Source organism: Sorex araneus, chromosome X (assembly GCF_027595985.1).
Source record: "Sorex araneus isolate mSorAra2 chromosome X, mSorAra2.pri, whole genome shotgun sequence".
NCBI lineage: Eukaryota > Metazoa > Chordata > Mammalia > Eulipotyphla > Soricidae > Sorex > Sorex araneus.
The window spans coordinates 360624055-360642732 of NC_073313.1; the positions used below are offsets into that span (position 1 = coordinate 360624055).

The following is an 18678-nucleotide window of genomic DNA, read 5'->3' on the forward strand; positions in this document are numbered from 1 at the left end:
AATTCTATTCAGAGATGACCGCTGGACTAGAGCTGTTACCGGCTGGATTCCACGGGACGTCAAAAGACCAAGTGGCTGCCCATCAACGAGATGGTCAGACTTCTTCGTCAAAACCCTGAATGAACGGTTTGAGGCACTTCTTGTCCCTGGAGTGAGCAGATATCATTGAGCTACACTAGCATGCAACAGGGACAAATGAAGACATTACTGGTGCCCGCTTGAGCAAATCGAAGGTCAACGGGAAGACAAGTGATACAAGTGAAGTGATAAATAATTTATAATCACTGTCACTGTATCACTGTCATACCATTGCTCATCGATTTGCTCGAGCGGGCACCAGTAACGTCTCCATTGTAAGACTTGTTACTGTTTTTGGCATATTGAATATGCCACAGGTAGCTTGCCAGGCTCTGCCGTGCAGGTGAGATACTCTCAGTAGCTTGCTGGGCTCTCTGAGAGGGGCAGAGGAATCGAAACCGGGTCGGCCACATGCAAGGCAAACGCCCTACTGGCTGTGCTATCACGCCAGCCCAGGATAGTGAAAATTTTCTAAAGAGCAAATGACTAAGAACTTTTTAAAAGGCTAGTCTAATATAATATAAGCAACTTAAGTAATAACTAATAAAAGTTTACTAAAATTTACTCTCATATATAACTTACAATCTTCTGGAGAAATTATTACTCAAAAGCACACTATTTGAGGGGGCTGGAGCAATAGCACAGTGGGTAGGGCATTTGCCTTGCATGCGGCCGATCCGGGTTCGATTCCCAGCATCCCATATGGTCCCCTGAGCACCGCCAGGAGTAATTCCTGAATGCAGAGCCAGGAGTAACCCCTGTGCATTGCCAGGTGTTACCCAAAAACCACCCCTCCAAAAAAAAAGCACACTATTTTTTTTTCTTTTTGGGTCACACCTGGCGATGCACAGGGGTTACTCCTGGCTCTACACTCAGGAACCACCCCTGGCGGTGTTCAGGGGACCATATGGGATGCTGGGAATCGAACCCAGATCGGCCGCGTGCAAGGCAAACGCCCTACCCGCTGTGCTATTGCTCCATCCCCCAAAAAGCACACTATTTGACCAATGAACCCTATGGTTAATCACTATATTATAGTTAACCACTATGATATGGCAAAAGACTCAGAATACAGTGAAAATTATTCACCATTAAGTGTGCAGCCTAACTAGCAAGTTCTTCTTTCCATCAGGGTACAAAATAGTTCATATAATGTATAGAATGCACTTGGGGCCAGAGGAGTAGCACAGTGGATAGGGCTCTTGCCTTGTCCAAAGCCTACCTGGTTCCATTCCTAGCATCCCATATGGTCCCCAGAGACCAACAGGAGAGATCCCTAAGTGCAGAACCAGGAGTAAACCTTGAGTAATACCAGGTGTGGCCCAAAAGTGAACAAACAAAAACATGTACATTACACATTTAAAAATTGATTACACTGACTTAAATATGCCAATTTAGTGTAATATTATATACTATATACATATTTTTATATAACATTTCACTCTCAGGGCGCCTTCAAGGCATTTTTTCAGTGACTGATGCTTAGCTACGACAGCATTGTCCAGAATGGCCAAGGATGGGAACCCCGCAAACCCCCTGTTGCCAAGAAGTCAAGTGAATAACGTTTGGACCCAGCATCCCTGAGACCCGTCTCTGTGTGAGGAGATGGCCAGGGTTTACTGCTGATGGAGCAAGATGCGAAATTTCTTGGAGTGGCGTGTCATTGTCATAAAAATGTGTGGGAAGAGAGTGGTGGGTTTTAGGGATAAAGTATTTCTTTATTCAGGGCGATAACCCAGCAGGTGGAGTGCTTGCCTTACCTGCAGCTCACCTGGGTTTGATTCTCCCCTGAGCACCACCAGGTGTGGCCCCAAAAACCAAAAAATGTTTTTTCTAAATTATTTAACCAAAGCTCCCCTATAAAAGTATTTCTTTTTTGGGGGGGGTGGGCGTAGGGTTTGGGCCTCATCAGGTAATGCTCAGGGCTTGCTCCTGGCTCTGCCCAGGGATCACTCCTGGCAACTCTTGGGGAGGGGAAACCCTATGGGGTACCAGAGGTTGAACCCAGGTTGGCTGCATGCAAGACAAACTCCCTCCCTGTGGTCCTTGCTTGGCCCCTAAAACATTTTTTCGTAAGAGGCATGAGAAACGACATGGCTGGCCTGGGGGGAAAAGGTTGTGTGAGTGGCAAGATGGAATAGGAGGAAGATTTCCATTAAACAGTGAAAACTGAACTTACATGATGATCCTAAAGGATGTTTCTATCGTGTGTGCTATCCGCCCCTCAAGGAAAGGAACAGCGGGTTCAACAGGAGCCCAGATAGAGAAACAGGTGCTTTTTCTGGTGTGGGAGGCAGGGGGCCACACCGGATAGGGCTCAGGGGTTACTCCTCGCTCTGCACTCAGGAGTTACTCCTGGGGGATGCTCAGGGGACCATATGGGATGCTGGGAATCGAACCTGGGTCTGCCGCATGCAAAGCAAACGCCCTACCCCTACCTATTGCTCCAGCCCCCCGGCTGGCTCCCGCCCCCCCTCCCCCAGCAGAATCTTGACCTGCTCTGGTCCCCCAGTGCCTCTCCCGGGCTCCTTTCCCACCACTTCCTTCCCGGTGCCCATGTGCTTATCTTGCCTTTGTCGTGCCTGTTTCTGCGGGTTCGATCACTCATGCTCCAGCAGCCTCACCCGAGGTCACTCTGCTCCTCTCTCCAGCGCTCCTCCCAGGAACTGCCCCTCAGCGAGGGCCGCCCGAGCCTGAGCCTGACGTCAGAGGAAGGCCAGGAGGGGGAGCAGGAGCGGTTGAGCCTTGTGGAAGACGGGGAACTGCGAGAGGACTCTGAGGAGAAGGAGGAGCCCCCCAGCACCCCTCCTCCCTGGCTTATCCACCCCAACGATGTCCTCAAGATCCTGAGGGCCTTTGTGATGGGCATGAAGGAGCCCAGGTGGGTGCCGATGCTGGGGGGCTGCTGGGCGGGGTGGGCGTGCAGTGGGCATGCAGTGGAGGCGGGGCAGGCCCCTGGTGCATCCGTGAACCCCGTTCATTCAGCACTCTGGGGGCTCTGCTCTGTGTAGGCCCCCTGCGGGTGCCCCCTGTGCTCAGAGCGACGGTTGGTGCAGGCTGAGGGTGGTCTGTGCCCTGAGCTCCACTATTGGTCCACAGGGTGGGCAGAGTGGGCAGAGGGCACAGGCGCACCAGGCAGTCCCAGCGGGCAGCAGTCATGGCCCAGGGTGCCATGGGCCAGCAGGACGGGCAGCCGGGCGTGGGGCCCTGCCGAGTGCCCGCCCTTTGCCCTACTCTGGAACGGGCTCAAGCCAAGAAAGGGTTTTGAGCAGGGGTGGGTGGGGGCGAGGGCGAGTGGTTTTTATGTTTTCTCTTTTCCTGAGGGGGGCGTCGTCACACCCGTTGGTACTCATGGTTTACTCCTGGCTCCACGCTCAGGGGTCACTCCTGGCAGACTCGGGGAACCACGTGGGCTGCCCGGGATCAAACTCGGGTGGGCCGCGTGCAAGGCAAACGCCCCTTCCCACTCTGCCGCCGCTCCGGCCCCCGCACCCGGTCTCTTCTTGGATCACAAAAAAAATGGTTTGTTTGGGGGCCGTGCCCAGTGGTGCTCAGATGCCCTCCCCGCTCAGCACTCAGGTGCCCTGCCCGCTCTGTGCTCTGACACCCTCCCGCCCTGTGCTCAGACGCCCTGCCCGCTCAGCGCTCAGGTGCCCTCCCACCCTGCGCTCTGACACCCTGCCTGCCTCAGTGCTCAGACGCCCTCCTCGCCCAGCTCTCAGACACCCTCCCCGCCCTGTGCTCAGATGCCCTCCCCGCTCAGCGCTCAGGTGCCCTCCCACCCTGCGCTCAGACACCCTCCCCACTCAGCGCTCAGGTGCCCTGCCCGCCCTGCGCTCTGACACCCTGCCTGCCTCAGTGCTCAGACGCCCTCCTCGCCCAGCTCTCAGACACCCTCCCCGCCCTGTGCTCAGATGCCCTCCTCGCCCAGCTCTCAGACACCCTCCCCGCCCTGCGCTCTGACACCCTGCCTGCCACAGTGCTCAGACGCCCTCCTCGCCCAGCTCTCAGACACCCTCCCTGCCCTGTGCTCAGACGCCCTGCCCGCTCTGTGCTTGGGGAACATGCGATGCCCAGGTTGAACCCGGTGTCCTGTGCAGGCCACCTGCCTTGCTCTGAAAGAGTTCAGGTGGCTTCAGGAGGGACAGCGAGGTCCAGGGAGAGTCTAGGGAGGGGGTCCTGGGGGCCCCGGCTGAAGCTTTTCTAGAGCAGGGGGCATGCTGCAATGGGGGGTCGGGGAGAAACGGGCACAGGAAGTAAAGCCAGAGAGGCCGGCTGAGGGGGCCTGGGGGCGCCTAGTGGTGGGGACCGAGGACAGGGCCATCACGGACGGCCTGGGGGGACTGGGCTGTACCAGGCATGGGCTGCGGGGACAGTGGAGTGGCGTCACCTGCAGGGACATACAGGCCCCAGTGAGGAAGTATGAACGCGACAGCACCAAGGACTCTGAGTACTGGAACGCCCTGGCCACCGTCATCCCGGACAGCACGCAGAGGCTCTGGGACGCCCTGTACATGGCCTTGGAGAAGTACCAGTGAGGACGGCCCCCTCCCGGCACTCCACACTCTCCCTGACGGCTGGCTCGGGGCGTTTGGGGCAGGTGAGGGGGCGGGGGCGGGAGAGGATGGAGGTGGCACCCCTGACAGGTGTGTCCCCGCAGCCGCATCCTGACACAGCGGTTCAAACTGCTGCAGGAGAACCAGGGCGTGGAGCTGCAGAACTCGGAGCTGCAGGCGCTGCTGCAGCATTACCTGAGCGCCAAGGTGGGCAGGGGTGCAGGGTGCTGGAGGGGAGGGCAGGGCCATAAAGGGCGGGCAGCAGGGTTTGGGAGGGAGACAGCAGGGGTGCGGGAGGGGGCAGCAGGGGTGCAGGAGGAGGGCAGCAGGAGCACAGGAGGGGGCATCAGGGTGTGGGAGGGGGGCAGCAGGGGCACAGGAGGGGGCATCAGGGTGTGGGAGGGGGCAGCAGGGGTGTGGGAGGGGAGGGCAGGGGCCCTATAGTAGTCAAAGCAGTTGGGATTCTGGGCTTGGCCTGGCCCACTGGGGCTTGGGGCAGTGGCCCTGGGCGCTCACCCTTGTCTGCCTGGGAATTTGGGTCTTGTTCATGGCGGCAAAGCCTGCGAGAGCTCCCCAGAGCTCCCCGCTCCCACATACGGGCTCCCCTCCTCTCGGGAGAGGGGTCTAAGCTGGGAGATGGTGCCACAGTGAGCCCTGAGCACTGAGCCCCCTGTGGGTACCAGGCTTTGCTCTGCTCGGGGCCCTGGCCTGCTGCAGGGCAGTGAGGGAGGTGATGGAAGGCAGCCCAGGCCACGCACCCGGGGGTCAGCTGCGAGGTCAGGGCTCAGATGTGGGGGGGCAGCAGGCAGCGGGTCGACAGGGCCTGTGCAGAGGGACAGGGTGAAGACTGGTCCCCCCGCCCGAGGCTAGGAAGGAGCGCGGCATCTTCCAGAGGAAGCGGGGGCTTGTGGGTAGGGAGACCCCGGCACAGCGGAGACCTCCCCCTCTTTCTTTTCCAGATCAACTTTGAGCTGCAGGTTCCCCCGACTCAGGTGTTCGGGAAACCCTCAACATAGCGCCAAAGGGTGGGGGGTGGGGGGTAGGGGGTGAGGGGGGCACGGGCTGCCCCCAATGCGGTGGGTGGGGGTGGGGTTGTTCCTGTACCCGGGACTCATAAATAAAACTGCCAGAGCCTCGTGCTGAGTCTGTTCCTGCACTGGGTCCCCGAGCCGGATTGTGGGGTGAGAACAGGCATGGTCTAGGGGGTCCCCGCGTCTCTCCGGGGGTGCTGGGGGCGAGGCTGGAGCACAGGAGCACCCTCAGACTCGGGCTGAAAGCACCTGTTTAATAAAGTGCCCCGAAATGAAGTGACTGCCCATGACTGCGCGCCCCCCTCCCCCACACCTCAGCCCCTTCAGCCCTCAGCTCCCCCCAACCAGCCTCGAGACCCCCAGTTTGTATTCAGTGTCCCAGAGCGTGTTCTCAAGGGACTGCCAGGGGGGGCACTTGAGCAGCCAGCACAGCAGGTCCACCCCCAGGTCCACCCTGCTGTGCCCCCAGCTCTGGTAAGAGGTCCCTGAAGGGGAAGAAGCGAGAGGGGGCACAGAGCCCTGCAGGCCAGTCTTCGCTTGCTTTTATTGGGAACAATCACACGCATAGAAGGACCAGGCGAGGCCCCGCCCGGCTCCGGGGGCGTGGCCTGGCGGGGTGTGGCCGGGCTGGGGGCGTGGCAGGTAGGGGGCGGGGCGTGGCCGGGCCGGGCCGGGCCGGGCCGGGGCCTGGGCGTGGCCGGGGCGGGGCGTGGCCGGGCCGGGCCCACTCTCAGGCCCCCAGCAGCTTCTTGACCATGTAGCCGGGGAGGCTGTACAGGAAGAGGCCCAGCATCAGCAGCGCCAGCAGCGCCAGCACCACCTTGATGATGAGCCACTTGTAGCGCGTGCAGATGAGATACTTGATGGACTTGAGCGGGTTCAGGAACCACACGAAGGCTGTGTCGGGCCGGCTGCGGAGGGCGGCGGGGTCAGACCTTGCCCTGCTGGCGTCTGGCTCCCCCGCCTGTTCTCTTATTATTGGGTGGGGGGTACACCCCGTGGTGTAGGGGGGTCAGGCGGGGCTGGGGATCAGACTTGGGTGGGGTGGTCAGACCCTCTGCCCCCAGGCTCTTCCTGAGACCCCCAGGGCATTCTGGGAGCGGGGCAGCCCTGTAGCTTCTGGTAGTGGGGGTGGGGGGCGCCCCTCTGTGGACACAGCCTACCCCAGGCGATCTGAACATTTAGCCTCTAAGGGGCGACTGCCCAGCGCCATCTAGGTCTTGCTCCCAGAACACTGCTCCTCCACCTCGGCCTAATTTGGGTGCACCCCAGATTCCCTTTCCCCCCACCGTCACCTGAGCACGGCTCGTAAAGTGTGGAGAGAGAGACTGGAGAATGGAGCAGGCCGATCCTGGCCAACAGCACAGGACACAGCTCATGGGGCGGCCCATCCCACTGGGGCAAGACCAGCCCCAGCCTCTTTCCTTGGTCCATATGGGTAGGGACGGGTGAAGGGAGGCTGGAGGAGCTCCTGACCCTCCCTGTAGGCAGGTTCCCAGAGGCGAGGGAGGGAGGGAGGGAGGGAGGGAGGGAAGGAGGGAGGGAGGGAGGGAGGGAGGGAGGGAGGAAGGAAGGAAGGAAGGAAGGAAGGAAGGAAGGAAGGAAGGAAAGAAGGAAGGAAGGAAGGAAGGAAGGAAGGAAGGAAGGAAGGAAGGAAGGAAGGAAGGAAGGAAGGAAGGAAGGAAGGAAGGAAGGAAGGAAGGAAGGAGTATTTCAGCACGCAGGACCTGGAGGGGCTCCGGCTGGGAGCGAGGCCTGGCAGGAACTAGACTGGACAAGCCACCAAGCCCTGGCCAAGGCTTTCCTCTGTGCCAGCTTCCAGCTACCAGAGGAAGTGCTGGGCATCTGTGAGCTGGGAGCACTGGATTGGCAATTTGGAATTGGGAGGTCAGGTCCCTGCTCCCCCCTCATTTTCTAGGTGACCTGAAGCAAGTCACTTCATCTTGCCCTAGGGTCACCTAGCCAATCAGCCCTACTGTATGAAAAAAGTGTATTACAGGGGCCGGCAAGATACTACAATGGGTAGGGTGCTTGCCTTGCACATGGCAAACCCAGGGTCAATCCCCAGCACCCCATAGGGTGCCCCAAGCTCTGCCAGGAGTGATCCCTGAGAGCAGAGCCAGGAGTAAGCCCTGAGCACCACCAGGTATGGCCCAAAAAGAACCAAAGCAAACAAAAAGTGTCCAACAGTCATTTCCAGCTCTGGGCTGGAAAGATGAACAGTCGCTGTATGTGAATGTGGTGTGTGTTGTTGTGTGCACACGTGTGAATACACGTGTACATCTGTGTGCGGATGAGCGTGCACATGCGTGTAACTGCCCTGTGTGCACACTCATGTGTGCTCCTGGCCGTGTACACTTGCATGTATGCACGTGCACCTATCCGTGTGTGACCGCTTCTGTGTGGGGATGGGCATGCGTGTGCACTTGTGCCGTGCTTGTGAGTCTCACATGTGCTGCGGCTCGAGAGGAGGAAGCGGGGAGTACCGGGGCCGGCGGCCGGGCTCAGGCGCCCAGGAGCTTCTTGGCCAGGTAGCCGGGCACGGAGTAGAGGAACAGAGCGAGGAGCAGGAGCAGCAGCGCCAGCAGCAGCAGCCTGAGGAGCAGCCAGCGGTGGCTGTGCCACAGGAAGTAGCGGGCAGACTTGAGCGGGTTCAAGAACCAGATGAAGCTGGTGTCGGGCCGGCTGGCACCGCGGGAGGAGTGGAGCGAGCAGGCAGAGAGGACAGAGGATGAGGGGTGGGGCCCAGGGGCCCCCGTGCTACTGCGGCAGGCGCTGCCTGGGGCCCAACCGGGAAGGCAGTGCGCTCGGTAAGCCCAGCTCCCGCCTGGGGCCGAGGAAGGGGGTGCCCCACATTCCCCGGAGGGCCAGGCAGCGGGGAGGCGCCTGGGCAGGGATACTGAGGCTCGGGAAGGGGCCGGCGGAGCGGGCACTCACTTGGGCTTCTCCAGCGGGTCGGGTTCGTTGCGGGCCAGGCCCACCGGGTTCTTCTCGGCCTCCTCGGCTGTCAGCAGATGCAACTCAGCTTCCACCTTGCCCTGCAGAGAACAGGGCAGGACGGGCCCAATGCTCAGGGCTCTGGTGGGGGGCGGGCTCCCCACCCGGCCCCACCCTGCCCGCGGCCTCAAGTGCGTCGGCCCACCGTGAGCTCAAATTCATCGTTCTCGTTGCGGGCCAGGAGCGGCCACCAGCCTTTGACGCGCTTCTGCTTGAAGATGGACACGAGCGGCACGTCCAGCTCCCCCGTGGCCATCTCCATGCTGCACTGCTTGGCCGTCTTGGCGCCGCGTGGGAATCGGTTCAGGTCCAGCTCGATGGCCCCTGTGACAGCCGCTGGGGTCAGCCGTGCAGATGGGGGGAGGGGAGTCCCCACACACAGCCCCTCATGGTGCCCCCTTGGCTCCCGCCTCCCCACCCCACCACGCACCCAGGAAGTCGTCAGCCGAGAAGTGGTCGGCGTCCCAGATCTGCAGGGTGAGGCGCGCGGGGATCTTGTACTCCGTCTCGTCCCAGGAGAACATGGACTCCTTCTTGGAGATGACGATCTTCTCCTCGGCCGCCAGGTAGTCGAAGGGGAACAGGTAGCGCCAGTTGAAGTTGCCCTCGCCCGTGAGGGAGTGGTAATGCACATCGGTGTCCTGCTTGTCCTCCTGCTGGCCCTTCAGCCACCTGCGGGGACGGACGGCCGCCTGCTCCAGCCTCGGTCACCCGGGCATGATCCACCTTCCCTGCCCCCCCTGGAAGGGACAGCCCCTCTGCCTCCACCCCAGCCTGGGGCCCTCTCTCTCACCCCCGCACGAAAATATCACTGGATTTCTCCCCTGTGAAAAAGTCGTCGTCCTCCAGAACCACCTCATCCGTGTTCCACACGATGACACGCAGCTCGTACCTGGGCCGGAGAGGGGCAGCCGTCGGAGGGGGCGGGGGTGGGGCAGGGGCTGGAGAGGGCTGGGAGCAGGGCCCCCAGGGAAAGCTGATGGGGAGAAGGTGAGGGTCCCGGGGGGGAAAAAGGGAGCCCAGCAGGGATGGGTGGGTCGGGGAAGTCCCTGGAAGCCAGTCTGGCCCCTGGACACTCCTGGATGGGCTGATTTGGGCGGGCAGGGTTAGGGGGCTACTGGTGGGGGCCCAGGAGCCGTTTCCAGTGGCCAGCTGAGTGTGTGTATTCAGAACTGGCAGATGGTGGTCCTTTAACCCGCAGCCCACGGTGGATGTCCCTGGCCTTGTCGTCAAAGCAGATTTCTCCCCTCTAAGTACTGAGGTGTGACTGAGGTGGTGTTCAGCCATCAGGAATGTGGCTGAGTCGTCCGCTGGCAATCAACTGGCCTATCGCTTCGCCGCTGACACGTGGCATGGGGCGCCCCCTCGTGGGAGATTCTGGAATAGCACACCGGGCTGCAGACCCGGAGCTGTTTCAGGCAGCATTTATTTCTGGGGTCCGGTGCAAAATGGAAAGGCGGGGCTCCTGACTAACAAAAACTATTAAGTCCTATTAAGACCATGGTGACATGGTCGCCTTTAAATAAGCCATGGGGTGTCTCTCTGAGCGTGGGGCCTGGGTGACTTGCATGCCTGTGCCATTTGCCCTGATTGCTGGCACTTAGGGTATTGTAGAGATTGCCGACAGGCCCCTTGAACTTTCCAGGCAGGAAACCTGGGGACCAGGGAGGCCAGGTGACCTTGCCAGGGTCAAGCAGGTGGTGCAGCTCCTAACCTGGTGCTCTTTCCACTCTCATTTCTTCTCAGCACACCCCTTCCTGCATGGGAGTGTGTCAAAAGCCTGGCAGGGGGTAATGGTCGCCAGGAGGGGGCAGCAGAGAGTAGAGGGTGGCTTTGGGGGCTCCCCTGCAAGTAACTGTGGGTGTGTGTGGGGGGCCCACGGGGGTGCAGCAGTATGTGTGTGCAGGTGTCTGTGGGGATGAGCATCCGACTGAAAGGCGCCGGGTACACCCAGCAGAGGCCACCCCAACTCTCCTGAAGGGTGGGCATGAGGAAGACACAGTGGGGAGGGGAGGGGCCAGAGAGGGGGGCCCCAACCACTTACTTCTTGGGCTTCCGAGGGGAGATGTCCAGAGGCGTCCCAGGGGCTGGCATGTCCATGGGGAACATGTCCACCCACAGCTCCAGGCGGCCCTGGGAAAGAGGCACGGCAGTCTCCCCCCACCCACCCCTCTGTCTAGCTCTTCCCTCTCCCCATCCTTTGGGACCTGTTTCTTCAGGTTCCCCCCCCCTCCCCCGTGGATGCCAGGAATCCTGTGACATTACTATCAGCCAATCACACTTCTGAGGATGGGCCCGCCCCCTCCCCACCCCCCAGCCAATGGAATTCTCCCTCCGAGCAAAAGACACCCGCCTAGCTTGGGGTCACCAAGAGGACAGGGTGAGGTTCTCCCAGGCTGTGGGGGGTGCAGCCCGTCCCAGGAGGATCCCTTTTCACAGACCCAGGTTGGGACAGATGCCAAATACAAGCGGCCCCCGGATCCACCTGCTCGATGCCGGGCTTGTCGGGGTTGAGCAGCGGCCGTGTCTCCACGTGCTCGGGCACCAGGCGGCAGCCCACGCGCGGGATGTCCTCCCAGTGCCGCAGGGCCCACAGCGCGGCGTGCTCCTCCGTGGGCTTCCGCTGCCCTGTGGGCGTCGGGCTCAGCTGGACCCCGGGGCACGTGGATGGACGCCCTGACCCTCCCCCAGCCCCCATCTCTATTTGGCTGCTGGGGAAACTGAGGCATAGAGGAAAGCGCTGTGGCTTATCCACACCCCCGGCTGCCCCAGAGGGCCCCTGAGCACTGTGAGTCAGAGGACGGTCCTGAGTTTCTAGCTGAAGAATCCTCTTCCTGCTTCAGCCCCTGGCAAATTCCCACCCAGACACCTGATTTTCTGGGAAGTGCCACATGGGTCAAGGAGAGTGGACAGAGCCAGACTTGGAGCCATTGCACCCCGTCACTGTGACCTTGGACCTCAGTTTCCTGCTCTAAAAATGGGGGGGGGGGCGCTGTGAGCAAACACTGTGGGGTGTGGGGGGGATGAGCAGGGTTGAGAGCAGGGCGTCAAAGGGGCCCCGGGCGAGGACTGCAGGTCCTGCGTGGGGGTGTGTGGGTCCCTTCTTGGCCGCCAGCACCGTTACCGTTCTCGTCCTCGATCTCTGAGGGCCCGGTGAAGACGCGGTTGGCCACCTTCACTCTTCCCGGGGGCCCGAAGTGGGGACCGTCCACTTTGCCGTCCTTGCACAGGCGGGTCAGGATCTGGCTGGGCTTCATCGGGTCCCGCCAGATATTGTAGCCGTGTCTGTGGGAGGGGCGCCGGGGCTGGCGGGGGCTTGGTGGCACCTGGGGCCAGCCACTTCCCCTTAATTCTGTCGCCCAGTGTCCAGGCCCAAGTGAGCTTTGGTCTGCAGGGGACTTGTGCCTCCTGCACCCAGTGTCCCCAAGAAAGAACACCCAGCTTCCTCCACCACCACCACTCCGCCCCCTGCTCCCTGGCCTCACCCCTGGGACCCCAGTAGCTCTTGGGGGGAACTGACAAGCAGAGATGGCAAGGGCCATGGCCAGGTCACAGCCGGTCAGTGACAGGGACGAGCCAGGCTGCCGGGGGACTCTAGGGGACTCTTCCTAGTGCCCAGGGCTGTCACTTCTGGCCTTGCTTCCTTTCCCCCTGCTGGCTCCGTGATCCTGCAGCTCTCTGGCTCTCCTTGTCTTGGAATTTGCACCCAGAGAGAGCCTGGAGAGGAGACACTGGGCCTGGGACAGAACCACAATCTGTCCGTCTTCCCATATCACAAACTGAATTTTGTTTTGTTCCTTTGCTGTGATGGTGGTGGTTCTCTGAGTCACACGCAGCGGTGCTCAGGGCTTACTCCTGGCTCTGTGCTCAGGTATCACTCCAGGAGATGCTCAGGGGACCACATGCACTTCTGGGGGCGTCTTGCCCACAGTACAATCTCTCTGGTCCGGTACCTTGCTATTTATGTTGGTTCGTTTTCTGGCCACACCCTTACAGGTGTTCAGAGCTTACTCCTGACTCTGCACTTACGGCCACTCCTGGCCAGGGCTCAGGGATCACACGGGGTGTCAGGGATTCGACCCAGGGTGACAACAAAGGTAAATACCCTAAGTCCGAGCCTCTGCACTATCTCTCAAGCCTTGAGCCTAATTTTTATCGCAATGCAGCGCTCCAGTGCTCACCCAACAAGACTCCGCCCTCACCCATTGGCCCCGCCCCATTAAACCCCGCCCACAAAGCCTTCCCGCTTGGCCCCACCCACTGGACCTCTTCTTAACCCCGCCCCACTGCCCCACCCATCAGGCCTCTCCCATTGGCCCCACATCAGGCCCCGCCCTATCAGGCCCCGCCCTGCGCACAAGGAGTAGGACTGGGCGATGCCGCAGGTGGCCCGGTGCTTGCTGTAGAAGCGGTTCTCCAGGTCAATCTTGGTCTCCCCAATGAGATCATCGGTGCCCACCAGGTCCCAGTCGTACACGGCCACCGTCAGCATGGACTCCATGGGGAAGGAGGCTTCGATGTCAAAGGACCTAGCGGGGCAGGGTTAGGAGAAGGGTGAGGGGGTGGCAGGTGAGGGGGGGGCGCTGAACTGTGAGACCGCAGGGCTTGCGGGGAGGGCTTACTTCCCAAAGACAGGGTTGAGCTGTTTGGAGATGTAGTTCTCCTTGTCGCGGATGTCGGTCTTGCCCAGCCGGATGGCGATGTAGGGGTCGGCTTTGCCATTGATGTCTGCAGGGTGCAGATCTGTGGCCTGGGGTCGGAGAGGGGGCAGGTTCTCGAGCAGGTCCGAGACCTTTCTCACATCTCTGCCCCAGTCCCCGAGGATCCCGTGATGGGGAAGGGTAGGGGCAGCAGATCAGAGTCGGGAGGCTTGCTGTGTGACCCTGGGCAAATCTCTGTCCCTCTCTGGGCCTTGGTTTCCTCCTTTTTGTTTCCCTCGGGAGGACTGGGAGGTTTGGGGGGGTGGGTGACAGAGAGGCAAGAGACGCTCACCCGGACCACGTAGATGCGGACCAGCACGTTGATAGGCTCGTTGCTGGGGATGCCTTGGAACATGCCATGGGTGGGGTCGTAGCCGGTTTCCCGGGACACGTCCTCTGGGAGTGGCACTTTGTACACACAGAGGGACCCCTGTGGCGGGGAGGCCTGCGTCAGGGTCAGGGTGCTCGTCCCCACGGCCCAGCGGGTGGTACTCAAGGCACCGACATGGGGGCTGGCTCTTAGCTTTTCATGGGGGTCATGGGGGCGCTGGGCATGGGGTGGGCGGGCCGTGGGTGGGAGGGCAGGGCGGGCGCTTTTTACATTAGCAAGAAAGTGCTTTTGTTCCTATCAGCTCGGCTGACTGGGGTCTCTGGGCTGAGGGGGGTCTGAAGGGCACGTGTCAGGGCCCAGGGGACCTTGAAGCGGCCCACGATGCGCTCCTCCTCCGTGGAGCCATCCTCGTCGTCTCCCGTCTTGCCCCGGAGCAGGTTGAAAGTATGAAGCCAGTCCTCAAAGTTGTCAAACTCCGTCTCCAGCTCCTTGGGGTACACCTGGGCCAGGCCAGGCCAGCAGGGGCTTGAGGCCCGGCCACTGGCCAACACCAGATCCCATTTGCTGCTCCCCGTGTCAGCCCAGGCTCCGTGGGGGGCTGCTCCCAGACCCCCACCTTCAGCTCATCGATCTTGGCTTTCTTCTTCTCTGCGCCCTCAGCGCCCGGGGCTGGGGAAGTGCCCTGGAGTTTCTTCTTCTTCTCCTCCTTGGAGGCCTTTGCCTTCTCCTTGCCTTTCATCGGCCCCTTCATACCTGGCCGGGCAGAGAAGAGGTGGACAGGGTGTGAGCAGGAATGCCCCGCTAGCTTGATCAGCTCACCCGTATCTCCGTGCCCAGCTCTGCCATGCATGTGGCACTCCCTGGCATGCTGGCTGGCAGGGACACAGGTGTTGGCAGATCAGATGGTGTGTGGGCACAAAGGCCGTGGCTGTGTCCCCCACAGTGTGGCTGGCTGGGAAGATCAAGGGTCCCCGGAGACCATAGACAGTAACAGGGACTCAAGCCGGGGCAACTGCCTGCAAGGCCAACGCCTCCACCCCGTGCTGTCTCTCAGCACGACCCAGGTTCTGAAGCGATGGAGCATGACCCCATCCAGGGTGGTGTGGAACTGAATGTAGGTCGGTGGAGCATTTGGTGACAGTGAATGACTTTTGAAGGCACAACTACCAAGACGGTATTCAAAATCGACTGTGTCACAAACCAGAGTTGTTCCTGGCGGCCCAGGGCGTTTCTGAGGTTGAAGCTTCCACTGGCATGAATGAAAACCTGAGGTGTGAGAGCAACCCTGATCTATGGCAACAGTTCTCAAATTGCATTTCATGGAACATCAGGTGCGGGGGCCTGGGAATGTTTAATTTTATGGTTTTGAATTTGGGGGCCACATCCAGCAGGGCTCAGGACTTATTCCTGTCTCTGTGCTCAGGGATCACTAGTGGCGGGACTTGGGAGACAGACAGGATGCTCGGGATTGAAACTGGGTTGGCCACCTGCAAGGCAAGCACCCCTTCTGCCCACAGTTCTCTCTCTCTCCAGCCTCTGGAACACTTTAGGTAAAGGGCACTGTGTCAAGTAAGTTGGAGTTTCCTTTGTTTATTGTTTTGTCCCAACACTTGCATATTTAAGACACTGAGGTGGGGCAGCAATGTGGCTCGGTGGTAAAATGTCTGCTTCACATGCATGCAACCTGGTGGCACCCCAACAAAATAAGAAATGAAAAATAAAGGCACTGAGAAGACCTGCACTGAAGACACCAGTAACCAGTAACCATAGAACCGTCTTTCCCTTCCACTATGTATATATGCTGTTCCATGGAAAGGTCTGGAAGGAGCTGGATGAGCATGCTCAGAGGTCCCCCTTGCTCTAATGTGGCTGTTTCCTAAACTGGCTAGGGCAAAAGTCAGTGCAGACAAGGGGTGTCTTGTGGGGTGGCTCTTGACTGCTGCTGTTGCAGGGGCCCACTGGAGGGGTAAGGGGAATGGCGGGGAGTCAGTGTGTGTGTGTGTGTGTGTGTGTGTGTGTGTGTGTGTGTGTTGGGGCTAAGGCCAGGGCCCCTACTCACCCTCTGTGTTCTCCAGCTCCTCCTTCTCCTCCAAGTCAAGTCCTGAGGCCTCTTGCTGTCGTAGTTGCTGTCAAGAGATGGTGTGGAGGAGGGAAGGTGGGTTTCCTGGGGACACCTGCTCCCCTGACTGTGGGCTCAAACCTTCAGCCCTGCCCGAAGCAGAAATGCTTCTATTTGGTTCCATATCCGCCATGTTCTCGCTGAAGCACCTTTGCTGGATATAGCACGATGAATTGCACTTGGGGATATCAGAGTTTCACCTCTGGGGCTGAGCAATAGTATAGTGGGTAGGGTGTTTGCCTTGCACGATGTCGACGCGGGTTTGATCCCCAGCATCCCGTATGGTCCCCCAAGCCCGCCAGAAGTAACCCCTGAGCATTACCCAGTGTGGACCAAAGACCAAACAAATAAATAAAAAAGAGTAGCACTTCTCAGCCAAGTATGGCAGGGAGCGATCCCAGGGCACTGCTTGGGAGCACTTCCCTTCGAAACACTTGTACATCAATTAAAAATATAGTACCTTAAGAGAAGGGAAAGATTCAGAACTCAACAAAAATAACAACAAATATTGCCCTTCGGGTTGGGCTGTGGCTGTGGCTCAGTGTAATGGGAGTGCTCTGCATGTATGAGACCAAAAATGAAATGTCTGCAAAATTGATGTATATATATATATATATATGCATATCTATATCATGTATATATATGTATATATATAGATATATATATATATCTATATCATGTACATGTAGCTCCTCTAATGATTCTTAGTTATATTATTATTTGTGGGGGCACACTTGGCTGTGCTCAGGGCTTATTCCTGGCTCTGTGCTCAGGGATCACTCATGGCAGGGGTCTGGGGACCATATGGGGTGCTGGGGACAGAACCCAGGTTGGCCACATGTAAGTCAAGAGCCCTCCCTGCTGTAGGGATGCACTTTGCTCCGGCCCCCAATATTATTTCTTTAATATAGAAAAGTATTACTAAGAAAATGTGCTTTCTTTTCTGGCCCTCTATAGCTACTCCTCTTGGACGTGAAATCCCCAGGTCCCATCCATGGCCCACCGCCACCTGCTGGTGGCCTGTGCTAATTACAGGAGGAGAGACCGGAAGAGGCGGGTGCCAAGTTCCAGCTGGGCTAATGGGAGTCTAGGAGGTGTTGGCCCAATATATGCCCCAGCACTCTTCAGACGTTTTGCTGGGCACACAGTTACTGTGGAAACGTGACGTTTTCCAGCCTCTCTTGATGGTAAGAGCGGCTGCAGGGCTGGGTGCACTGTACAGTGCCTTGGAATCAGAATGTGACTGTGTTTTTTCTAACCTCAGTGATGGGATGATGAGGTCTTAGCTGGGACCCTGGATGGTCGTCCCACTGTCCTCTGAGTCCCCCAGTGCATGGGTCCCCTAGAACCTGTTCTCCCCAGTGCCATGGGAGCTGAGCCTGCACCCTGGGCAGGGAGCGTCACACAGGGCTAGGGGGTCCAGGGAAGAGGGCATGGCTGGGTCCGCTTGGGACTATTGAAGAAATGCAACTTGTCCCTCTCAGCACAGCGCAGAGGTCAGCAAGGCACGGGCCATGCAGGCAGTGTGAGGAAGACACCAACCAGGAAGAGGAGAAAAGCACTTTCTGGAAACTCCTCGCCAGGTGGCACCCACAGGCACATGGTGACGGTAACTGAGAGGCTCAGAATTGAATGGGACTTAGATGTGCAGTTACCAGTGAGGAGTCTCGCTGCCCTGGCGGCTCTGCTTCTCCTCCTCCTCCAAGGTCACCTCCTATGGGAAGCCCTCCCTTATTTCCTCAGGCCTATCACACAGGACCGTTTTATACCGAGATCTCTCTAGGGCAGAGAAAACTCTGGTCATTGGGTTCCTGTGCCTCCTCGGGCTCCATCAGTGTTTGCGGGATGAAAGAATGAGAGCAAGAGGGAACTAAGATGGGGGAGGGGTGCTGAGCCGGAGCGGAGAGGATGTGGACAGGAGCAGCTGGGCTCAGGGAACGGAGAAGCGAGGGTTGGGCCGGGCACCGCCTCCGGCCCACTCTCTCTCACCTCCTTCATGGTGTCGATGGAGGCGAAGTACTTGGACCACCAGTCCAGCATGCTCTCGTCCGGCTCCTCCTCCTCCTGCTCCTCCGAGCCGCCCTTCTTCTTCTTCTTCTTCCTCTCCTTCTCCTCCTCGGCCTGGAGGGTCGGTTGGATCGCAGTCTTGCCTCGCCCTCGCTCCCCGCACCCCACCTTCCCAGCGCCCTGGACAATCCGGAACAATCCCACTGCACCCAGGACGCCTGTCTAAGCGCGGGGCTTCATTTTGGGGAGGCGGGGAAGGAGCTGGCCCCGCCGCGTGGGGCACTGACCCCAGGCCCTGCTCCCTCCGCGTCTGTGGAGAGGGGCTGGGTGGCGCAGAGCCACTGCCCCCAGAGGGCCGGACCCCACACTTACCACATCCACCTTGATGACGGCGTCAGAGGTCTGCAGGGGGGAACCCAGGAGAGAGGGACAGAGTCAGCCATGGGGGGGCTGCAGGCGCGGGAGGCGGGGCAGGACCTGCGTGTGTCGGGCCCTGTGCCGAGAGGCTGACCGCCCTTCACCTAGGCCTGAAACTGGGAGGGTGTGTGTGTGTTTGGAAGGTCTTGCACCCCAGCCCAGAGCAGGCCCCTCAGGGAGCTGAGGGGAACGTGGGACTCCAGGCGTATCCTGCTCTCTGGGCAGTGCTAGCCTGCGCCTCAGTTCTTTCCTAGGCACCAGGCCCACTGCTGACTCGGCCAGAGCCAGGGCCCCCTGACGCCAAGGCTGACGGGCCCCGGGAAGGTCATCTCAGAGCAGGCCTAGGGGAGGGCACCCCCGTCTGCACCCTCTGCACCCTCCGGACACCGGAAGGCGAGTTCCAGCCTCACCTCTGTCCTGCCCGCCTCTCTCCACACCCAGG

The 18678-nt window shown here is 59.7% G+C and overlaps 2 protein-coding genes across 3 annotated transcripts in view; one reads left to right on the forward strand and one right to left on the reverse strand.

Annotated features, from left to right (window-relative positions):
- The window catches only part of DRC1 (dynein regulatory complex subunit 1), a 45974-nt gene extending 40310 nt beyond the window's left edge, over positions 1 to 5664 (forward strand). Inside the window, exons 14-17 of the mRNA XM_055122191.1 lie at positions 2730 to 2959; positions 4475 to 4612; positions 4739 to 4841; positions 5594 to 5664. Coding sequence (XP_054978166.1) covers positions 2730 to 2959; positions 4475 to 4612; positions 4739 to 4841; positions 5594 to 5650 — 528 coding nt within the window. The 3' untranslated portion in view covers positions 5651 to 5664. The remainder of the gene's footprint in view (positions 1 to 2729; positions 2960 to 4474; positions 4613 to 4738; positions 4842 to 5593) is intronic.
- Positions 5665 to 6211: 547 nt separating this feature from the next.
- The window catches only part of OTOF (otoferlin), an 83759-nt gene continuing 71292 nt past the window's right edge, over positions 6212 to 18678 (reverse strand). For both annotated transcript variants that reach the window (XM_055123215.1, XM_055123216.1), the window contains 16 exons: positions 18192 to 18221; positions 17802 to 17933; positions 15753 to 15819; positions 14310 to 14446; positions 14059 to 14193; positions 13655 to 13792; positions 13285 to 13412; positions 13021 to 13191; positions 11787 to 11947; positions 11148 to 11290; positions 10707 to 10795; positions 9456 to 9554; positions 9093 to 9334; positions 8808 to 8986; positions 8603 to 8703; positions 6212 to 6576 (listed from right to left, as the gene is read on the reverse strand). In XM_055123215.1, coding sequence (XP_054979190.1) covers positions 6396 to 6576; positions 8603 to 8703; positions 8808 to 8986; positions 9093 to 9334; positions 9456 to 9554; positions 10707 to 10795; positions 11148 to 11290; positions 11787 to 11947; positions 13021 to 13191; positions 13285 to 13412; positions 13655 to 13792; positions 14059 to 14193; positions 14310 to 14446; positions 15753 to 15819; positions 17802 to 17933; positions 18192 to 18221 — 2133 coding nt within the window. In that variant the 3' untranslated portion in view covers positions 6212 to 6395. The remainder of the gene's footprint in view (positions 6577 to 8602; positions 8704 to 8807; positions 8987 to 9092; positions 9335 to 9455; positions 9555 to 10706; positions 10796 to 11147; positions 11291 to 11786; positions 11948 to 13020; positions 13192 to 13284; positions 13413 to 13654; positions 13793 to 14058; positions 14194 to 14309; positions 14447 to 15752; positions 15820 to 17801; positions 17934 to 18191; positions 18222 to 18678) is intronic.